This window comes from Cinclus cinclus, chromosome 5 (genome assembly GCF_963662255.1).
Source record: "Cinclus cinclus chromosome 5, bCinCin1.1, whole genome shotgun sequence".
NCBI classification, from domain to species: domain Eukaryota; kingdom Metazoa; phylum Chordata; class Aves; order Passeriformes; family Cinclidae; genus Cinclus; species Cinclus cinclus.
Genome location: NC_085050.1, coordinates 9066979 through 9088126, shown reverse-complemented (window position 1 = coordinate 9088126; position 21148 = coordinate 9066979). Strand labels below are relative to the sequence as shown.

General features: G+C 43.7%; 1 protein-coding gene across 1 annotated transcript; it reads left to right on the top strand.

Moving 5' to 3' along the window:
• Positions 1-1240: 1240 nt before the first annotated feature.
• MFSD10 (major facilitator superfamily domain containing 10) lies at positions 1241-20727 on the top strand. Its single transcript, XM_062493337.1, has 12 exons — positions 1241-1411; positions 2598-2694; positions 6098-6201; positions 6999-7157; positions 8310-8498; positions 12963-13071; positions 13664-13775; positions 15082-15190; positions 17129-17219; positions 18644-18691; positions 19557-19646; positions 20002-20727. Exons 1-12 carry the CDS (start codon positions 1241-1243, stop codon positions 20106-20108), a joined length of 1386 nt encoding a protein of 461 aa, XP_062349321.1. The 3' UTR covers positions 20109-20727.
• The last annotated feature ends 421 nt before the right edge of the window (positions 20728-21148 follow it).

Below are 21148 nucleotides of genomic sequence, written 5' to 3'. Positions count from 1 at the left end.
GCATTATGCCAAGAGTTTAGTAAATGGATTGCAGGTGGCCCCCATTTCGTGTTTATTTACCTCACAGCAGTTGAACTTCAATAATGTTTCAGTGCTAATAAACTGTCTTTACAGGTAAAGAAATGTCACAATAGTATTTATTGCTAAGCATGACAAAGTATTGCAGTCTTCAAGTAGTGTGGTATCATTTTCTATGCACAAGTGCCTGGTGTATATAATGTGGTACATCTGGTAAGAATTGCTCACTGTTTCCAGTGCTGACTCATCAAAGTCAACGAATGTTTTTGTATTAATTTGCTTTGGATGAAATTCCATCTCCTTTTTTACTCTTTCAGTGCAACAAACTTCCAGGGACTTTTGCGGTAGAAGAGACTGTAAATTTGATTCTTAAATGACAGATATTGTGTATGTTTTATAGTTCTGAAGTTTGCAGTTCCATGGTTTATGTATTTGTCCTTGATTTTTATTTATGTTGAAAATTAGTTTATTTTTGGGATTGAGACAAACTCCTTTATTTGTTAAATACTGAACTATATATGGCCTGCATCCTTGTTCAGGGCTTTAAGATAGTTTTGGAGTATTATCAAGGAGAGTTGATAGTTCTGATATTTAGGACAAAATAAAAATGCTGCCTTAATCATTTGTTGCCCCAGGTCAGTAGCGATCATCTGGAGAAAGAAATAAAATATGAAGTTTAAAAATTTCCTTCTTTTTTTTTATTGTGTCGCTCTCTGAGGTTTATTTTGAAGACAGCATTCCTGCAATAGTTAGGAAATCTGTCTCCTCTTTTTTTTTAATTGTTGTTCTGGTCATTTTTAATATACAGTGAAGGTATAAATAAGCTCTTACGGGGATATGAATATTTGGAGTAGAGTGCCCTTTCATACCTATTTTACTGTAATGCTGAGTTGAAAACACATAGGAAAGTTGTGTTAGTGTCCCTCACATGTTGACAAACTTCAAATGCTCCTTAGTTCTGTTCTATTTGAGGTGCTCCTATAATAGAGTTTGTTGTTTTATTGCCTTTGTAGCCTGTTCATGATGGGAGAAAATTTGGTGCTGCGCTAATAACCAAGACTAGAGAGTTGTTCCCAGGTAGCTTAATATAGCCAGAACTTATTTTTGTGAAGTCTGTAGAAAGTAGGAATGAATCAGCACGATACTCTTATGAAAGGCCTGCGAAAAGCTTCCTGTTGACTGGATATAAATGTAATTTTTTTAGAAGCAGAGCACTGGGAACATGGCCCTGCAAGAGAGGGGAACCAGCAGCAGCTCCACCAATGACAAGCAGGAGCAGAACTATAATCGTGTTATTACAATTGTCTTCCTGGCACTCTTCATCGACTTGTTGGGATTTGCTCTCATCTTGCCACTCTTCCCTTCCATCCTTGATTATTACAGCCAGACTGAGGTAAGTAACAAGAAAGCCCACAGAAAGTGTTAGGATCCTGAGAGAGGAATGGAAGAAAAATCACCTCCCTTGGGGCAAACCAAATAGCTATAGGAAGATTAATAATTACCCGGCACATATAAATGGTTCATGGACTGAATTTATTTGTCAACCTGCGTAAGACTCTTCACCCTTGGTTTTTCATTAAAATGAGAGATTTGTTTTGATAAATTCAATTTTTTTTATAAAATTCAAATATTTCTTAGGGACTAGTCCTTACAGTTACCAGTGCTTTTGTGTCTTACACTGTCAGTGGTGAGGCAGTTCATAATGGATCTGCATGCTGGGGTTTATTGAAGAACCAAAGAGATGAGAGTTTTTATCCTACCTGAGTATTTCACAAGGTCACTTGCTCCCTCCCCCAGTGTGGAGTTCCATCTCAGCTTCCATTCCTAGCAGGGAGCTGACTGCTGCTCCAGGAACAGAACAGAAGGTCCTGTTGGTTCTTGGCTGTGCAGGTGCTCTTTGTTATTCTTCTCAGGTGTTAATGGCATTACTGGTCAAGATGAACATGTTGTTGTGGAAGAATTATTTTTGCAGCCCACACCTCTGTCTCTCAGCCCCTTTCTAACCCCACTCCAGCTGCAGCTGTAGGCTTTGTCCTTCTTGCAACCATATCTCTAATCCAAACCACAGGCTCTGATCTCCAGGGTCTTCCCCCACTTCCAGTGTATTTCCAGTAGCCAAGATCTCCAACCTCCTTTTCCAAACTGTCTGCTTTAAGTCCACCTCCTCTTTTTGGGAATCATTGTTTTTTTGCACCACCTTTTCCTTCTGCATCTGCAAGCTTCTGGTTCTCCCAGAAGGATAAACAGTCTATGTGCAGCAGGACAGTGTGTCTCATGCTGCCTTTTTAATTGAAAGATTCAGGGCATGCCTGTTAAATTCAGGATTTTGCAAGTAATGGGCCTGAAGGCTTGAAAAAGTCCAAATTCAGACATTCCCCCACCCAAACATACACCATCTGCTGTCTGTTAACATTCACAATTTAAGCTATTTTTGGCTTATGATCAGTGAGGAAATTTTCCCTCACGTGCACGAGGAGGGAAGGAATCATCTGTAACATCTCTAGTTCACTAAGCTCTGATGCTGTCTTTGAATATAAAACTCTCTTTCTGCTTCTATTCCCCTGTTACCTGTTTTTCAGGATGGATTCTATTTGTCATTGCAACGTGGGGTAGACTGGTTTGCAGTGATGGCTGGGATACCTCCAGAGCGGAAATACAACAGTGTCTTGTTTGGAGGTAGGGAAACTGAGCAAACAAGCTAACAGCCAAAAAACAATGCTCTTTCCAAATTGTTTGCAATGCTGATGTGAAGAATGACAAAAAATACAAAAAGCATGCTTGCCTACTTTTAGTTCTAGATTTAAGTAACACAGAAAATGTCTCTTTGAGTAGACTCTAAATGATTTTGTTTTTACTACACTGGTAGCAATGAAGAGTTGGACAGCCCCGTCTCTCATTTGGAGACACCGAAACAGGCAGGAGGAATGGGGTAACAGGAACCTTGTAAAATTCAGTAAGGGCAAATTTTAAATCCTACCTGTGGGAAGGAGTCCTTGCAGTGGTACAGACTGGACACTCACTGGTGGCCCTGGGGGTCCTGGTGAGCAGCAAGCTGAGCATGAGCCAGCCCTGGCAGCAAAGGTGCCAACAGCTCCTGGGATGTGTGAACAGAATCCGTGGATTAAGGGAAGAGATCATCTTCCTCTACTCAGCACTTGATAGACCATGTCTGAATTGTTACATTCAGTTCTAGGCTCCAGTACAAGGAAGGGTGTCCATACATGGTGGTGAGTTCAGTGAAGGGCTCTGAAGATGGAGAGTCTGGAGCCCTTGGCTGGGCTTCAGTGAATGGCAGCTTTCCAACACCTGTGGGGAGGAATGGAGAGCTAGGATCTTCACTGAGGTGTGTGGGAGAAGGAGAGGCAACAAGTGTAAGTAGAAGCAGGGAAGGTTCTGACAGGAAAGAGGGAGGAGCATTTTTTCCAATGAGGATGGTCAGTGGAACAGGCTGCCCAGAGCAGTGTCCATCCCCAGGGATTGTCAAACCCTGATTGGGTAAGGCCCTGAACAATCTGCTCTGACCTCACAGCTGACCCTATGAGCAGGTGGTTGGAATAGGTGACCTCCAGAGCTCCTTTTTAACCAGAATTATCCTATGATCTTACTCAGTTTGTCCTACAGATTGCTACAGAAGTACAGGCCTGCTGCTCCTTGTTGTCAGACTGCCAGCTGAGGGGTAGGAGCCTGCTGTGCTGGGCCCTGGCAGTCACAGAAATTACTCTCCCTTCACAATTGATTTACGTGTGATCAGAGATCAATCAGTAGGGAGCACTGGAAATAGAAACTCTTGAGTTCCAGCCTTGCTCACCCCTTGGGTGGGTATAGTGCAGCACTGCTTCTAAATCTCATTAGACTTATTAAAAGCAGCAGAGCCACTGGCTTACAGGACCCATAAGCATTTTCTGTCACTAGGACACTGGTGTGGATGAGCTCCAGCAGGAACAGTGAGGGAATATGTCATGTTACACATCAGAGATTACTGGCTTCTTGCCATCTAGACAGTTGTGACAAAACTGCAGAGTAGGAAGATATGAAGGTATCTGGGTTAATTTTAGTTAGGCCCTCTCTGCCCTCTCTTTTAAGTGAGCTGAGGCCTCCCTCTAGATAAGCAGAAGGCTTTTAAAATAAACTAAATGAAACACAAAACTCAATTAGAATATGTGTGAATGTATTGTTGCTATTTAAAGTAGTTTAATTGGGCATAACAGGCATTAGGAAGTTTATAAGCCATTTTCTTTGCCACCATATCCTCGCAGGCATGTTTTTCTTTCTCTGTTCATTTTTTAGTCAAATTACTAACTTTGAGTGCTAGGAAACATTTTTCTTTAATCCCCCAGAAGCTGCTTTTCTGCTTTTCTCTTAGGCTTGACCAGAAGCTTCCTACTTTCAACTTCTCACCATCTCAGATTGTTTAGACAAGGAACAGCAACTCCCAGTCAACTCCAGCTTGTTGCTTTTCCTTTTACCTGCCATGTCCCATACTCTTGGGAGTGCTGTGTGGAAAGTTTCATTATAGTTGTGATGTTAAGCAGAGGCTGCTGCAGCCTTCCTGCAGCCTGTATTCCTTCACTGCCCTCACCTACCACAAGGAGCATAGGATTGAGAAGGTGCTTGCAAGATCATCTTGTTGTTTCTCCCAGTGCCAGCCATATTTTTCACTTTTGATTAGACTGCAAGCTCTTTGAGTCAGAAACTTCTCTGCCCATCTCAGGGCCCTGAGGGCACCAATACTTAGTTGCTGTGACCAGTCATCACCCACACATTTTCTGCCCAGTGATTTGGGAGCTCTATTTCAGACTTTGTCTCCAGGTTTGTCTCTGTCCCCATCTCTTGCATGGGCTTCAGACTTCCATTGAAGGTATCTTGTCTCCCAACCTACATCACAGTGTTCTTTCCACTCCTTTCTCTGCCCCTGACTCCTTCTGGTCCAGACTGAACTCCCTGGAAGTTGAATCACCCTTGCCTTATGTGGGATTGTTGGTGGGCTCTGTTGGCAGCACCTACTCTGCCCAGCCCATCAGATGGTGGGACACCCAGGCTGGTGAGGGCACTGCCAGTGCTGTGGTCACCCTCAGCTCCTGGCTCCTTCCACCCATGTGGAACAGCCCGGTGTTTGCTGCATGCTGGCTTGGAAGTATTTGGCACAAAAGGGTGTTTTTACAGTGCTAGAAACACAATGAAGGGAACTATTGTCATAAACTGCCAGTGTAAAATTCTGTAAGGTTTTTTACACAGGTTTTTTTGAGCTTTGAGTTATCACAAGCTGCTGTTCCCAACCAGGTGTTCAGTATCAATATTCTGCCTCCCTCCAAGTTGATGGGAGCAGAACTGGTCTGTCTCTCCTCTGCCTTTTAAAGCTTCGATAGCTGAAGGATCTGAAACATATAACCCAGTTTTTCCTTTAGGGAGAAGCTGTGACAGCAAAGCATCTTTTGCCTTCTTGTTGAGAGTGTAGTGCAAATTAATAAGTCTGTGAAGCTAGAAATGGCAAGAGAAAAGAGGAATTAAAGATCACAGAAGCTGGAGGCAGATTTCAAAAGACTCTTGGAGTCTGTTGGAATCATTCCTACCTCTTAGGGTGCCTCACTAACAGCAGTGCTTAAGTCCTTCTTTCCATGATAAAAAGGAAAGAAAAACTAATTAAGTGTGACAGAATCAGGTTCAAACAATCAAAAAAGTCTTAAAAGAACTGTGACTATTAAAGACTGTGTTGTCTCTACTTTAAGAACAGAAAATGTTTGTAGTCAGAAGGGAAACACTGGACAATCATCATTCCATAATAACCAGTGAGTTTCAAACCCTTTCTCACCAGTGAAGTAGCCAGGAAGTCATCCAGTTAATGCCTATTACTCTGGTCTGGCTGTATTTGGTGCCTCAGTCAAGTACAAATGCAAGGTTGGTGTTCTGAAAGTGGCATGGTTTCAGGGACAAAACTATTCTTCATAGCTGCAGTTTTACATTTAATTTCAAGTTTTTATCACTCATAGTGTGATAGATCTCAAAACAGCTTGGCTCTCTTTGTATTTAAGATGAAGGCAGCAAGCCTAATGATCTCCATATTTTTATCTTTCTTTTATAGGTCTGATTGGCTCCATCTTTTCCCTCCTGCAGTTTTTCTCCTCTCCCCTCACTGGTGCTGTGTCAGACCACTGGGGCAGAAGACCTGTCATCCTGATGACAGTGGTATGTGTCTGGTCTTAGTCATGACATCTTAATATACAGTGGAAGGCACCATGATCTTGTGCTTAGCACAGAAACTGAATTGTGTATGAATTGTGACAGTCACAGTTCAGCTCTAGAACTGAATTTTCTAGATCTGCTGGTTGTTGACTCTTTCTTGCCAAGTCACTTGGCCACACTTCCAAGTGCGAGTGCTTAAACTGAATTTCCCAGACCCAGAACTGTACATAGAAGACACCAAAATACTTACCTGTTTGTCATTTTCCAAAGTCCCTTTCCTCTGTGTATGGGAGAATGACTTCAGATGCTCTGTTGACAAATGTTAGACTTAATTCTTATGTATTTTAGTTCATCAAGTGATTAACAAGGGCTGATCATTTCATGACCCTTTCCACAGAGCCTGGGAATTGTTGGTTAGGAATATATAGCACTGCAAGATGCATTTCTTATGAACATTCTCCTTATTTTGATCTCAGATTTCTTTTTAATTTGGAAACAAATGGAGTGGGCGGTACAAAAATGTTTTGTAGCCATGATTGGTTTAACTTCCACAGAATTTTGCTCTTCTAATTTTATTAGAAATATCACAATTATATGTAGTTTGTGTGGACTTGTTTCTACTTCTTTTATATTGCTGTTCAAGACATAGTGAAGTGTCAGTTTATTCAGCCACGTCTGTAACATGAGGTTTGGAGCAGCCATTGAAAACGAACAAAAAATGTCAATGTTTAGCTGGGAAATGAGCAGAAATTACATCAACTTTGCATTGCTTTATAAAGAACCCTTTCTTGCTTCTGCAGATGGGTTTGATAGCATCATACTCACTCTGGGCTGCCTCTCGGACTTTTGGCGTTTTTCTTCTCTCCAGGATCATAGGTGGGATAAGCAAGGGGAATGTCAGCCTCTCCACAGCTATAATTGCTGACTTGCACTCTCCAAAAGCACGGAGCAAGGGCATGGTGAGTTACACTTGTGGGGCACATGTTTAGTTTTAATAAGTGACTTTTAATTGATTTTAGATGCTCAGTATGTCTTCCTCAGGTGTGTGTTCACTAATCAAGTGAAAATATGACTTCACATTCTACCTTGCTTCTGGAAAGGTGCCAGATCATATTCCTGGGAGCTCTTGGTCTTTTGCCAACAACCTTCACCTGCAAGTGAAATACAGATGCTGTAGAGTTGGGAAACTATCTTGTTTCAGTGTTAGAACTGTTACTCCTGCTGATAACTTTAATTCTGATTGTAATAGTTTAACAATCAAAAGGTCTTATGGCCTGGTTTTGGCAGGTGGAAGCCAGTTACAGGGCAGCCCCTTTTCCTCACCTTCCCAAGCTGTGGAAGCACAGCAGTGTGCTCCTGCCTTCCTTGCACGCTGCACTGGCTTCAGGATCTGAGCTCAGTGGGTAAAGGATGTGACATTTGGCTGACTGAGAAGTATGAGCAGCTGCCCTATCCACTTCCAGAAGGCAGTGGCCCAGATGGAAACACCCTGCAGGTATAACTTGGCCTGTGAATGACCAGTTATATCTTATCCTATAAAAACCTTAGAGGCCCAGACTTCTCTTAACAGATTGTTATAAGCCACTACAGAGGACTCTGCTACTTGGGAGGGGAAGGCTTTACATTTACAGTGATAACTAATGAATCTTCCAAGCAAATTATTATAATCCTGGTGAGCCAAAACACATTTTTATTTGTGGAGGGAGGTAGCATTACAGCACTAGTAAATAAAATGGGTCAGGGCCTATTTTTGGGGCCTTGAGAATAAGTCACTTAGTGCAGCATGGCTTACATCCACATGGCTTATATTCTTATCTCTTCCAAAGCAAAGTAGGCATGTTCATTCTGCTTTCTGGGAGGCGAGCAGCATCTGACTGAAGCTATTCCCAAACAGTGATGGGCCACTGCCTGTTCCTGCCACTTCCCTGACTGGACAGAAAACAAAACTGGACATTTGGAAATAGCAGGCTTTTCAAACTTCATGTTCTTTGCTGTTCACTCCCTACATCTTTGGGGTGATTGGGTTCTGTTCCTGGTCAACCCAAATAGTTTCAGAACCTGAAAAAACTGCTGTCTAACGTTCTCTGTCTGTGTTCTCTTTATCCCTGCAGGCCATGATTGGTGTTGCTTTCTCCCTGGGCTTCACCCTGGGCCCCATGATGGGTGCTTACCTCACCATGCAGACAGAGAAAGAAGAAGTCTTCTACCTTCGTTCAGCATTGTCAGCACTCATGTTTTCTGTGGCTGATTTAATTTTCATCTTCCTCTTTCTTCCAGAGACACTTCCCAAGGAAAAACGGGTAAATGGACAATCAGTCTCAAGATCTGCATTTTCTGTAAAGATAGGATTTGAGCATTGTTGAAATACTGGAAACAGCAAGGAGGAGGCTTAGCCAGTGTCTCAGAAATTTAGCTCATTCCTGGAATTAGGATTATTATTAAGGCTGGTGTCAAAGCACTTGTATGATCATAGAATCATAGAATATTTTGGGTTGGAAGGGACTTCAAATATCACCTCTTTCCTACTTCCCTGCCACAGGCAGGAACACCTTCCACTAGACCAGATTGATCAAAACCTCATCCAGCTTGACCTCAAACAGTTCCAGGTATGGTCTCATCTCCTTGGCCCAGTGTAATATAAGACTTTTATAGTTAACATGACTGCTTCATTGCTGCTTTTGGTGTATTGGGTTTAAATTTCCCAAAACCTAATATGAACATTGGAAGGAGACTGTGAAATTTAAACTATGACCACAAGGATTCCTTGGGAAAGAATTTCAGCTAATCATAAAAGTAAATGCATCAGAGACTAGATTTTCTTTCATTTAGCCAGTGTATGTTAGAAGTTTTCTTACCTATTGTCTTGTATCTGCTTGAATATTTTGAACATTAAAATAGCAAATTACTTTTTTCTGAGCTGTTCTGTCTTCTACAGATAGAAAATACCTACACGTGCTAAAATTCAGTGACTGATTGGATTTGTGGGGCCGAACATTTATTAATGTTAAAATTTAATATTGTGTGATCGGACTTGGTCCAAGGGATGCCTGATTAAAAGTCTCTTAGAACAGTCTCCTCTGTAGAGGGAGAGAGGTGGAATTCAGTCCTGGGTATCTGCACTTGATTTGAGGTTTTCACTGGATTGGGTCTTTGCTGTGATCCCTGGTTTCTAGGCAGCACTCAGTTTTTGGAGCAGGCTTGGTCTCTGGATAGCCAAACCCATTTGACACAGAGAATTGTTCAGGAAACTTTTATCTGCAATGATCCTACCAGGGCAAAACCTTCCCTGAGTGTTTCCCAGCAGGTTGTGTCCCACATGAAATCTGTTGCTTACACTATGTTCCCAAGCACTACAGCTATGTTATTTTCTTTTAACAACTCTTCCATGTGTCATCTGTTCCTCTTTCCTATTTGGCTGTTTCTAAACCTTCCAGATAAAATCCTGTTCTTAGTTAGAGCTGCACAGTCCAGGAAGGTGGCAGCATGGTGACGTAGGGAAGTGCTGCAGAGCAAATATGTATTCTATAAACAATTACTCCTCTGCTGTAGAGTGATTAAATGCCTTCAGTGCTTTTTAGGGTCATGTGATGACTGAATAGTTCCCTCCCCCTTTTATTATCCTCTTGAAAGTTCTGGTCAGTTGGTATGTATTAGCCAGAATTTTGGTAAGGAAAGGAGCTCTCTGTCACTGCTTTTGGGGCTCTGCCCCTGTACAGCAGTGGGTGCTGCAATGAGGTGCTGCTCAGGGCCAGGTCCCAGTCACACAAAGCACACAGGAGTGTTTGGCTGCTCATGAGAGGGTGGTTTGGGGCTTCTTGTGGTTGGTGTCAGTGCTCATGTGCTGTCAGCCTCCTCTGGGCACATGATCCATGTGTTCCAGCATATCTGTGATTTCAGTTATTAGGCTGCTCTGCTCTCTTCTGCTCTCTTCTTTGGTAATTCCTCTCACTTTCTGAGTGAGTGTGAGCAGTTTTCTTGATGACAGAGGAAAGGCAGGTATGTTGGCTGCCTTTCTGGAACTTGGCTGGGTTGAGCTAGAGCAGGTGCTCCCACAAGTATAGGAGTGGAATATATTGGAAGGACAAAGCTTAAAAAGAGGGGAAATCATCATGATAAATGGTAGGAGGATGTGCCAGTGGGATCAGACATCTGTTTCCTTGGGTTTGCTGTGTTCTCATTATACCCTTGTTTCTCTATCAGTCTGCTTTTCACAGGAGAGTGTTTCATATTGATTAATGTCAGAATTAACTTGTTGGAAGGAAAAATGGAGGAGGACAGGAAACAATGATGTGTTTTCATCCAAAGAGAACAGCACTTTTACTCTCTTCCTTCCTGTTTTGTCAACTGTTCCACACGTTGATCAGGTGAAGAGAGTCAGACACTGGCCTTATGGTAGCCAAAACAGCTCCTGCTGTGACCTTCTGACTGGGAGAAGGGAAGAATAGGAAGGTCTCATGTGGAATCTGTCCCCATTAAGAGATTTTGAGTTAGATTTTAGCTAAGCTAGCCTTGAGCAGGGCTGTCTAGTTGGAGGGAGATTCTTAAAACTCTTCTTTTCTGGACTGTGTGTAGGGCTATGCAGTATCAGTAGCAGACCTGTGGAAAGACAAAGCTGTGCTCTGTGCATACTAAACACCTCTGGTTTGGAAGGTGGGGCTGCAGCTTGGCAGGCCCAGGCTGCATTCCTGGTGTGGACTGACTCTGCCTTCTAGACCTGTTAGTGAGTCTGTGCATTAGAGGAAAACAGAATGAGCAAAGACACTCTGAAAAATGCCTGCCACTCAAGGTGACTTTTGGGGTGATTGTGAAGTAAAACTGAGCAATTATGGAATAATGAATCATAAGCACAGAAATTAAATACATGTTGCAAAGATGTTGCAAAGTTTGAACCTGTGAAGAAACCAAGCTTCCTGCAACTGCTGATATTGACTGAAATTGGCCATGTATACTGCTTGGGGGATGGTGAAACTCTTTAGTCAGTCTTAGGACAATGTTTTCATTCTGGATCAGTGGATGAAATAATTTCTAGACCACTGTTTCTATGGCAGAGATAGAAGAAATTGAAAAAAATTTATGTGTGCACACACAACCACACCTACATTAAAAAATCTAAATAGGTATCTATATTTCATAAAACACTTTAAATTTTAAACAGGCACAATTATAGTGCATTTTAATTGGACCAAACTAAATCAGCCTTGTGCAAAACTGCTTTGCATCCTGATATGGATAATAGTTCAAAACAGGTACAAGCTACAGGGTGCTTCTATTACTGACAAAGTTGCTTGGAGGGAGTTGCTTGTGCCCAGATCTCTGTGCTGTGCAAACCCCAGCATACCAACACTTGCAGGAGCTGGGGATTGCCACAGGCCAGCTTCAGGAAATCTTCTTAGACTTCTCAACAGGGTGAGCAAACTTCTTGGGCGTGTCTGTTTACTGTCTGCAATAAATGCAGTGGGAGGAAGAATAAATATCCCAGTATGTTCTGTGTGAATCAGCAGCTTCATGGCTTCAGACCAGCCCAGTCTATTGAACTGATTGCTGTTGGGAGACTAATGGGCTCCAGACTCTGCTGTACTGGGGTACTCAGAAGCACTGACTATCAAAACAAGGCAGGGGTCACGTTAATACCATATTGAAGGTTGATTTGTTTACAGCTTCATTAAATCCAGCCTATAATGAGTCCCCAGGTCATGCACTGAGATTAAATTCCACTGATAATCTCTGCCCTTAAAGGGACAATAGCTCCCTCCCTCTCTATCTGGGAAGAGAAGAAACCTCATCTAATAAAGCCTGTGCAGTGCTTTGAAGGCAGGAAATATTGTTTGATTATTCTGGATTCTTGAGTGTCTTATCTCTCCCTGTGACTGTTGTGTAAAGTGACAGGCTAAATTCTAAAAAAAAATTGTTTCACTAATAATGGGAATTTGATTTCTAATCATTTAGATGTTATTTCTTTCAGTGTTTTCTTTAATTTTCTATATTTTAGAATTAAAATGAAACCAAATAAAAATGTAAATTACCTATAGATGGAAGAATAAGCATAAGATGGAAGAGTAAGTGCCTGTGGGTAAGGAGCAGGGAGACTGCCACTAGGTGCATAATTAGGTTGAGATGGACACAGATGTACTAGGCTCAGAAATGTTACAAAATGAATCTTCCTCTTTAAAAAGGCAGCCATTGTGGCTAGGTATAATCTCCTTGGAAATTTCTCTAAAATATATCCAAAGAATCTCTGTAAAATTTTATTTTTCTGCTCTTCCCCAGGAGGTGTCACTGGCTGGCTAAAATAGCAACCAGTACCAAAACAGACCAGAGTCTGATGTGCTGCACATACTGGTCTCAGATTTGTAGCACAAGAGCAAATCCTCAGCTTCCTGTGAACTTGCAGGCAGATGTGCCATTATTTTCCCAGCAAATGTTCTTTGGACATGAGTGATGATGCAAAAGGGGAACCAAATAAAGCCATCTTCAAGGTTGTGGAGAATGAGCCACTTCTGCTTTGTAAGAACCCAAAGAAGAATTTTTGTCTTCATTGAGAGGTGCTGTCAGTGCTCTGCCTTTCAATTACATTTGCTGGAGCCAGTTCTGGATTCACAAAGTCTGGGTTGTTACTGGGGCCCGCTCAAATCCCAGTGCCAGGTGCCTTGTTTCTTCTCAGATGATTTGTGTGGGTCTGGAGGCACCTTTGGTGGTTACTGTCAGTTCCTAGCCAGGGTTATTACATTAGGGTTGTAAATAAATCTCTTTCTGTCTTTGATCAGGTCCCTTCTATGACATCTGGATTTCAGGCAGCAGTTGACTTGCTCAGTCCTTTGGCTTTATTCCAGTTCTCTGCAGTTGCCCGAGGAAAGGAATCCCCTTCAGAGCAGAGTAAGTGTCAGATGGCTTTTTACAGTAATACTCTGTGTCTTTTTGTGTGTGGCATTGGTTTCTAAGTGAAAACTGTACTCAAACCATTCCGGAAGCAGGACTCTGTTTAACCATTTAAAACCCACCTTAATAATTTATGAACAGGCAATCAGAAGTTCACTGGACCTTGGTCCTTTTATTCCCAAAAGAATGTTTTGAAGACAAGTCTTTTGAAGATTTTTGACTTGATACATGTGTTTTCTTCAGCCACTGGCTGCAGTAAGTGGAGAGATTTATAGATCAAGGCATGAGCAAGGGAGATGTGAGTTTGCTTACTCAATCTGCAAACCAGGAACTTCAGACTGGAATTTTATTTCTCAATTCATGACTTGGAGATGTAGGATTCTGTACATCTCTGTCAGGCTCATTTTGTGACGTGTATTGTATGGATATTTAAAATGAGCATCTGAGGTTAGAACATTTCACTGTACATTTGATAAATGCTGCTCTTCTGTTGTGGTTTTATTGTGAAGCTTTGCTTGGAAAACACCACCATGTTTCTCTCCCCACCTCCCACCCCTTTGGTGTTTGTTTGGGTTTTTTGTTTTTTCAGATCTTCAGAATCTCAAAATTTTGGGCCTGGCCTACTTCCTGTACCTCTTCCTGTTTTCTGGCTTGGAGTACACACTGAGTTTTCTCACTCACCAGAGATTCCACTTCAGCAGGTATTGCAATAAATGTTGTATATTTTGACTAAGATATTTTCCAAAATCTTGATTTAATGTCTCCTCAAGTGTTTTCAAGAGATGCTTTCTGATATTAGTAAAACCACTCAGTAAAGCCACCCCTGCATTTGGTGGTATTTGGGCTTTGTGAGAAGAATTTATGAAATACAGGCACAACGTTTATCATGAAAGGAAGTACTCAATCTACAACTTCTAAAAACTAGGGGATATAAATGCCCAGGATTAAATTAAAGCTCCTGAGACATGTATAGCTGTGCTAGTTGCATTGATTTACTATAATCAGGTTTTACTATAAACCTTTTCTTGCTCAGAAGAGTTTCTGGGTGTCAGGACAAATCTTGAAGCTCAAAGAGGTGAAGGATGGGGAATATCTGTGATGATACTTGCTCATCAGCAAATTCTGCGTGGCATATTGTGTGCAGTCATGTCATGGAGCCTGATTTCCTGTAGTCAAGAACCAGAGAAGAAAGAGAACAGAACCCACCAACAACTCAGCTTGAAATACTTTTCCTGCCAGCTCATAGGAAGAACTCCAGCCAGGAATGTGAACATGCAACTCAATTCCTGTGCATGTCCTTCTCTTTGAGTAATTCTCAGGGGGTTGTCTCATCTTTCCCTGTCTGTCTTTCATTACAGTTTGTGGTTCAACTAATCCTGTGTGTCAAGCTTTTGTAGTGCACTGAGCTTGGTTGGGTCCTGTGCATTCAGGGCAGCCCTCAGTGAGCTGCAGAACTGTGTGCCAGCAGTGCAGTCTCTGAGGCAGCAAGGTTGTTGTGGAGGTGAGGCCCTTCAGTTGAGAATATTCATATAATTCAGTCAATAAGAGAGGGGAAAATTGAAGAAAATTGAAGGGTGGAGGGAATGATGTCTCAGACTTCCCAGTGTGACACAGGAACTCCACCACTCTGTGACCTCCATCAAACCCTCTGTGAGCTGCACCTTGGAAAGCAACATTTCCCGTGCACATGGCACAGATGTTCACAGCACAGGGTCATTTATGTGTTGAGTCTTTGTGGGCCACCCCAGAAACCCTGACCTACTCCACAGCAGTCCAGAGGTAGCTGCAGCACTTGCCAGCATTGTCCCTTCTCTACAAGAAGACCTTGGAGTTTTCCCTTGCTGCTCTCTGCTTCCCAAGGCAGCTGCTGTCAGTGTTGTGAGAGCTCTGCAGTGCTGTGTGAGCCCCAAGGCTTCTTGTGTCCCTTGCTCAGGGGAGGGTCGGTGAACCCCAGGGTGGAACGCTCCGTGCGTGACTCCCTAATCTGTGTTTTTGCCTCCCTTCCAGCATGCAGCAGGGCAAGATGTTTTTCTTTATTGGAATAACAATGGCTGTGATCCAGGGAGGCTATGCTCGCCGAATCAAGCCAGGAAATGAAATCAGAGCTGTAAAAAGGGTAAAAAAAAAATTTCAATATTTCTTTTTCTTTCCCCCCCCCCCCCCCCCAAATCTGATATGGTAGTCTTCAGTCTGAAGTGCGTTGAAGGGTAGTTGAGGGCTATTGCTCTATTTGTCCAATTAAAAGAAATTTTTGTCTCATCTGTCCAGCTAAATGACTTCTCAAAACTGGTTGTTGGGTACTTATCTGTCTAACTAAACTTTGGAACTCTTAGAGGTCTTATTTATTATATGAGCAACAATACTGTTGAAACTTTGTGTTCTTCATATTTAATTGCAGTAAGGAATGAATAAGTAGCATCTGTGCAAGTTAGGTAAAATATTGTGAAGAGTATGCTTTATTTCAGTGATTTCTCATGCAGTGCAGAAACTACTAAAGCTGCTTCAGGGCTGATCTCTGACTTTCTTTCTGGGAAATTATTTTCCATCTAGCTATCTTTGTACTTGACAGGCTTTCCCTAGAGTATATTTCACTGTTGGGCAGGGAGAAATAGATTATTTTTCCAGTCTTTGGTTTGTGATCATCAGTATTACATGTAACAAAAGCATGTATCAATGTTCAGGCTGAGGTTTCACTGACAGAAGTGTACATTCCTTTGTTTTGCTTGGCCCTTTCCTCACAGAGGTACTGCAGCTGCTGTGATGGGATGACAGGGAACAGCTCCCTGCAGTTTATTCAGCTGTGGGGACAGTAGATGTGTTGTGTCCTTTACATTTGTGTGTGGAACTAAACAAAGCACTACGTTAGCTCCTTTGCAGTAGGTTTGCTCTGACTGTTAGAGCCTTGATTAATGTATTTTACATTATTTTGAGGCCAGTGTGATTTCAGTGGTGGCAGGGTAGATTTCCAAACCATTGCATTCCAGCGAATTGACTCAGCTTCTCTCAAAATCATTTCTGCTGGTGAAACAATCTCCACCCTGATCCCTGGCAGGCAAACTTGATGTCAGGCTGCTGGTGTCACGTTTCCCTGTGGATGAACATCAGCTGTGCTGCTTCATCCTCCACATCAGCTTCCCCCCCTCCCCGTGTGCTCTGTCAGCCTGCTGTGTTTGCTGGCACTGCCCTGCCCTTTGCACCTCTCATTTTTATACTCCTTCCCCAGCCCTGCACTAGAACGTGCAGTTACCTCAAAGACTCATTGCTGGACTGATGGCTCCTCATGAGCACCCGTGTCCACTCTGCAGAGACCCCCAGCCCGTGGGTTTTGTGGGAGTTCCCCCTTTTGCTGAAGTTATTCTGTCAGTTTGTGAATCTGCACCATATGGCAAACATGGCCTCTCTTAGCACAGTGGTTACAGTAGCTCATTTATTACTGAATCTTCAAAATGAGGCACTCAGTGGCAGTGAATGCCCTCCTTTATCACACACCATGCAGATCTGATCTGTCTGTCCTGCAGGAGCTCTGTAATCGAGGGAGAGATCACAGGGGAATGGAAGTCCAGCTTTTGGAGGAGATGAAGAAGGCTTTTTATTTTTGGGGTTTGAATTTGATTTGCACCCTCTCTCCCCCTTTTTCCTCTTGGCTACAGAAATCAGAAAGCTAAAGATAAAATCAAGCCAATAACGCTGAGAAAAAGCAGAGGAGCTGTAGTCCTGCTGCACACAAGGTTTTTCCTCTCTTGTGCCAGCTCAGGAGATTAAGAGTTAAAGCCAGATTTCTGTCCAGGTCAACAAAGAACAAGAGATAAAATCCCCCCCTAAATGACAGATGTGTAGAGAGAGAACTTGCAATCATGGGATAGTGAGAGGGAACAGCAAAGTTCATTGTGCTGGTGTGTGGGGCCATCCAGGTGGCTTTGAAATGTCTGCGTGGGAAGAAAGGGCTATCTGCTTGTAACCTGTGTGCTCTCCCATCCCTGGAAGGGAGCTGGCAGGACACCTAGAGCTGGGCTTTAACAAGCAGATGTAACCGTGTGACTCATTCCATTTGCAGGCTATTATGTTGCTGATTCCAGCGTTCTTGTTAATTGGATGGGCTGCAAATGTGACCATGCTGAGTGCTGGACTGTTGCTGTACTCCTTCGGTGAGCTGTTCAAAAGGCACTGCAAGCTAAGCACAAATAATTTTTCTTCATGTATTTATTCATACTGTTAAAAAAGATGCACTTCTAATTTCAAACTACAAGTAACAGAAAGTTGATACTTGGGTTTGTGAAATGTGGATGAAATGGTGTCTGGGTTTTTTTCTGGTGCTGTTTGTATCACAGGAAGTTGTCATGGTGGCATTGGGGAGCATCCCCATTGCTCCTGTTGTCCTGGAAAAAAGCGAGACATGGAATCTCTGTCCCTGAGTGGTGTTGCATTATTTCTTAGGCTGGAGACCTGCACACTCTGAGGGTGTTGGGACTGAGCAAGAGTGAGGGTCAGATGTTTTCAGTGTTTGCATAAATTCTCTTCTGCCAACCTAAGCTGTTGTTCAGGGAAACAGTCATGAATGAAGTTGGATCCATCTATTGGATGTCTAAAAAGAGATTTCAGATATTACCAATGCTGCTATTGTTAAGCAGCTCCATATATGACTTATTACAAAAGTGGACTTCATTTTTGCAAGGTGCAGCTTGATTCGGGAGTAAACTGTAAACCACAAAATGCACCTATTGAGCCTATTATTTGTCTAGGGCCAGCTGTGTGTTTGACACGTGAGGAGTGAGAGAGGGTGTTCATTATGTTTAACCATATTTGAGTCTTCTCTGGCCCCTTCATCTGCAGACGACTCCATCTCTTCCCAATTAAGCTATCTACAAATGCCCCTGAGGGGGTTCTCTTCCCCTTCTCTTCCTCCTGCTGCCCAACAGTTGTGGCACCTGCAGTTAAAGAAACCTTGATCATTCCTGTTTTGCCTTTGCCTTCCCCTACGCTTTATAAGTTTGAGGCACTTCTTTCTTGGCAGAAAACGCCCCTATTTCAGTTCAAGGGCAGTGATTGCTGAACAACTCTTGGCTTTTGTGTCCAAAAAATCTCGTAACCTTTTCTTTTTGGATGTGACTGTCTTCTTTCCCAGGAGAGCCTGTAGCTGCCTCTCCTCCCTGAGTGCAGTGCACTGCCTGCACAGGAACAGTGTCACTCTGGTACAGATACCTCATTGTCTGCTTGGAACAGGAGTGATTCCCTGTTCCCTCTGATAAGAGCACAGTGATTTGGAAAGCTGCCAGCTGGCTGTTCTGCCCTGTCCATCCCTGTCCCCTGGGCTCACAGAATGAGGGGATGCTAATGTGAAACATCTGCTCGGGGCTCTCACAGCTCTGGGCTCTTCCTGCAGGTTGGCTTGGAGGGGGTGTTCCCATCACTGAACTGGATTAAACTTGGTGACTCAGTGGTGCTGGAGTGCCCAGAGCTCAGCAAATTTCTCTGCAGCAGGAATGAGTTTGGGCCACATGTTTGCCAGTGTTGTTCTTGTCTGTTCTGAGCTCTGCTGTTCACTGACTGTCTCTCGTGTGGATTTTTCCAGCTGCAGCCATTGTGATCCCGTGTTTGTCAGCAGTGGTGTCAGGCTATGGTGAGTGTCCTTGGCCACACCACTGACCTTTGTATTGACTTAGCTCAAATTATACAGAACTGACCTTGAGCTGAGTGAAGCATCAACAGGAACAGTTGTGTATCCATCTCAGGCCCTTCTGCAGGGGAGCACAGGGGACCACCCCATGGCTCATGATAATTTCAGCACTAACAGCAATGATCTGCTCAGTGCCCATCAATATCTTGATTGATATTGAATTTTGTGTTGTGTAACACAGTTCAGTCCAGCGTGATGGGGAAACCTCATTGCTGGTGGTGATGAAGAAAATGAGAAGTGGGCAAAGGCCACAAACAGCACTGAGGAGGGACTACTCTGTGCCATCCCTGCCAGCAGTGAAATAATTTCTGGCTCATTCCTTGGAAACCTTCTGGCACTGGTTGCTGTGTAACCTTGTAAAGCAGATGCAGCTGTGGGGCCATAGCTTTGGGGCAGCTGGGGGCCAGGACTGCAGTGCTTGCTGAGGTGAAAAAGCAAGGTTTTGCTCATTAATGCCATTTTTATTTTTCTCTTATTGAACTTATCCACAGCTCAGTGTTTATTGTACACCTGGGCCTTCTCAGAAAGTCTTGTGTACAATGTGAAGCTTTTGTTTTGGATCGGCTCGGGGTTTTTGGGAGGTGTGGAACATGCACTACAGACTGTCCCAGTCAGGCACTCGTGCCAGGCCCTGATGTTTGTGCACTGAAGCACTTGTGAGGGCCTTGGTGGAGGGCAAGCACAGACTGGGGACTGGGTGAGAAATGGTGGGAGGGGAAGATGCAAGTGGGAAAAACGCCCAAAGAACAAGGCTCCAGAGCTACAGCCGTGCCAGAACCCCACGCAGTGTCATGCTCTGCTTGCACAGGCACTGCTGGCCAGAAGGGACGAGTCATGGGCATCCTGCGGAGCCTGGGCGCCCTGGCCAGAGCCCTGGGACCCATCCTGGCAGCTGCAGGTGAGCGTGGCCTCCTGTTCCTTCCTCTCTTTGGCACCAGACAGCTCAGGTGGGGCTGAAGGGACACAGGTACCCCCTGCATGGGGTCAGAGCCCCTGAGCATTTTAGGGTAAAAGGACAGAGGAAGGGGAAGCGGCCTCAGAACTTGAGTTTGGGCTGATGTTAACACCAACCAAGGCAGAACCTGTTTTCTGAGTGCAGCCATGTGCCAAGCTCCTGGCACCCTCTGGCTCAACCAAGGGGTGAGTAGTTCTGCTCAGCTGTGCAGGTACTGTGTGAGCACAACAGCTTTGAGGGCATTCACACATCTGCAAGGACAAGCACAGTCACAAGATGAATCCTCTTTCTTTTGCAGTTTACTGGCTGGCCGGGGCAGAGATTTGCTTCACTATCTGTGGAGCTTTTTTCCTTGTCCCCTTGGCTCTACTCAGGTCTATAAAACAGCAGACAAAGGAGGACTAGGAAGAAACCACAAAACCATCACCAGCTTCCAAGGACCTCTGCAAGACCTGACTCTCGGCACCTGACCCTGCTGAGCAAATAGGATAAGGAAGACTTTGCTCTTCAGGAATGAGATACACAATGACCATTTGCAGCAACAACACACAGCAGTTGCCTTTAAGGTGGCCTCCCAGCCAGCTGGGTTAGCTTTACAAATAGGAAGACACCAAACGAATGAAAACAGACATACACACATCCCCACAGAGTTGAGTAAGGAATCAAGAGCAGCCGAGAAGTAGAAACAGCACAAGAGCAGCAGGCCTGGAGCCCTCCCCCCTCACCAGGTGCTGTTGCACACAGCTCTGCTCCTCTCCCCGACTCTCTGCAGGGGCTGGGCTGGCACAGAACAAACCCTCAGGACCGTGCTGATGGGGTTTTTGTACAAGTGGTACAAGAGCTCTGCAAATGCTGCATTCACACCTGGAAACGTGATGGTCAAACAAAGCAGAAGCGCACTACAGGCTGCCTGGTACCCCACTGGTACTTTGGCACAGATGGACTGTTTTTAACATACAATTAAATTTGGAGAGATGTTTTATATTTCTAATACTGTGTGATGTTTTTGATGACCAAGCCCTGTTCTTTTTGCATGACAATAAACGGTTACATTGAACAGTCCTGTGGTCAGTTCATTACAGTTGTTACATCCATCTGAACTGAACATCCCTGTCTGGCTGAGGGAAAAAGGAGCTAGAATTTCACCCTAGGTGCCAAAGGCCTCCTTGAGGGAAGCCAGCCATGGATGACAGCACCATGCTGACCCCAGCTACTAGGGGGGGGAAGGCACCTCCACCAGGCTCTGCCCACTGCTGAGCTGGGAATCTCTGGCAATGGAGCCCCGCAGTAGCCAATTTGAGTATTTTCTGACAATGAAAGCATCATTAATCAACACATTAGAAAGAAAACTAAGCACATGAAGCTACAGATTAAAAGTGTAAAAGTTTTGAAAGCAGAGCATGATTTTTTTTTTCCCAAGAGTTTTATTTATGAGTAGAACTTAA

What these genes read in the sequence shown, in the direction of transcription:
- MFSD10 (XM_062493337.1), top strand. Translation starts at nt 1,241, where the DNA reads ATGGCCCTGCAAGAGAGGGGAACCAGCAGCAGCTCCACCAATGACAAG. An exon ending in CAACAGTGTCTTGTTTGGAG is followed by an intron (nt 2,695 to 6,097) that starts GTAGGGAAACTG and finishes TTTCTTTTATAG; the next exon opens with GTCTGATTGGCTCCATCTTT. An exon ending in CAGAGATTCCACTTCAGCAG is followed by an intron (nt 13,776 to 15,081) that starts GTATTGCAATAA and finishes CCTCCCTTCCAG; the next exon opens with CATGCAGCAGGGCAAGATGT.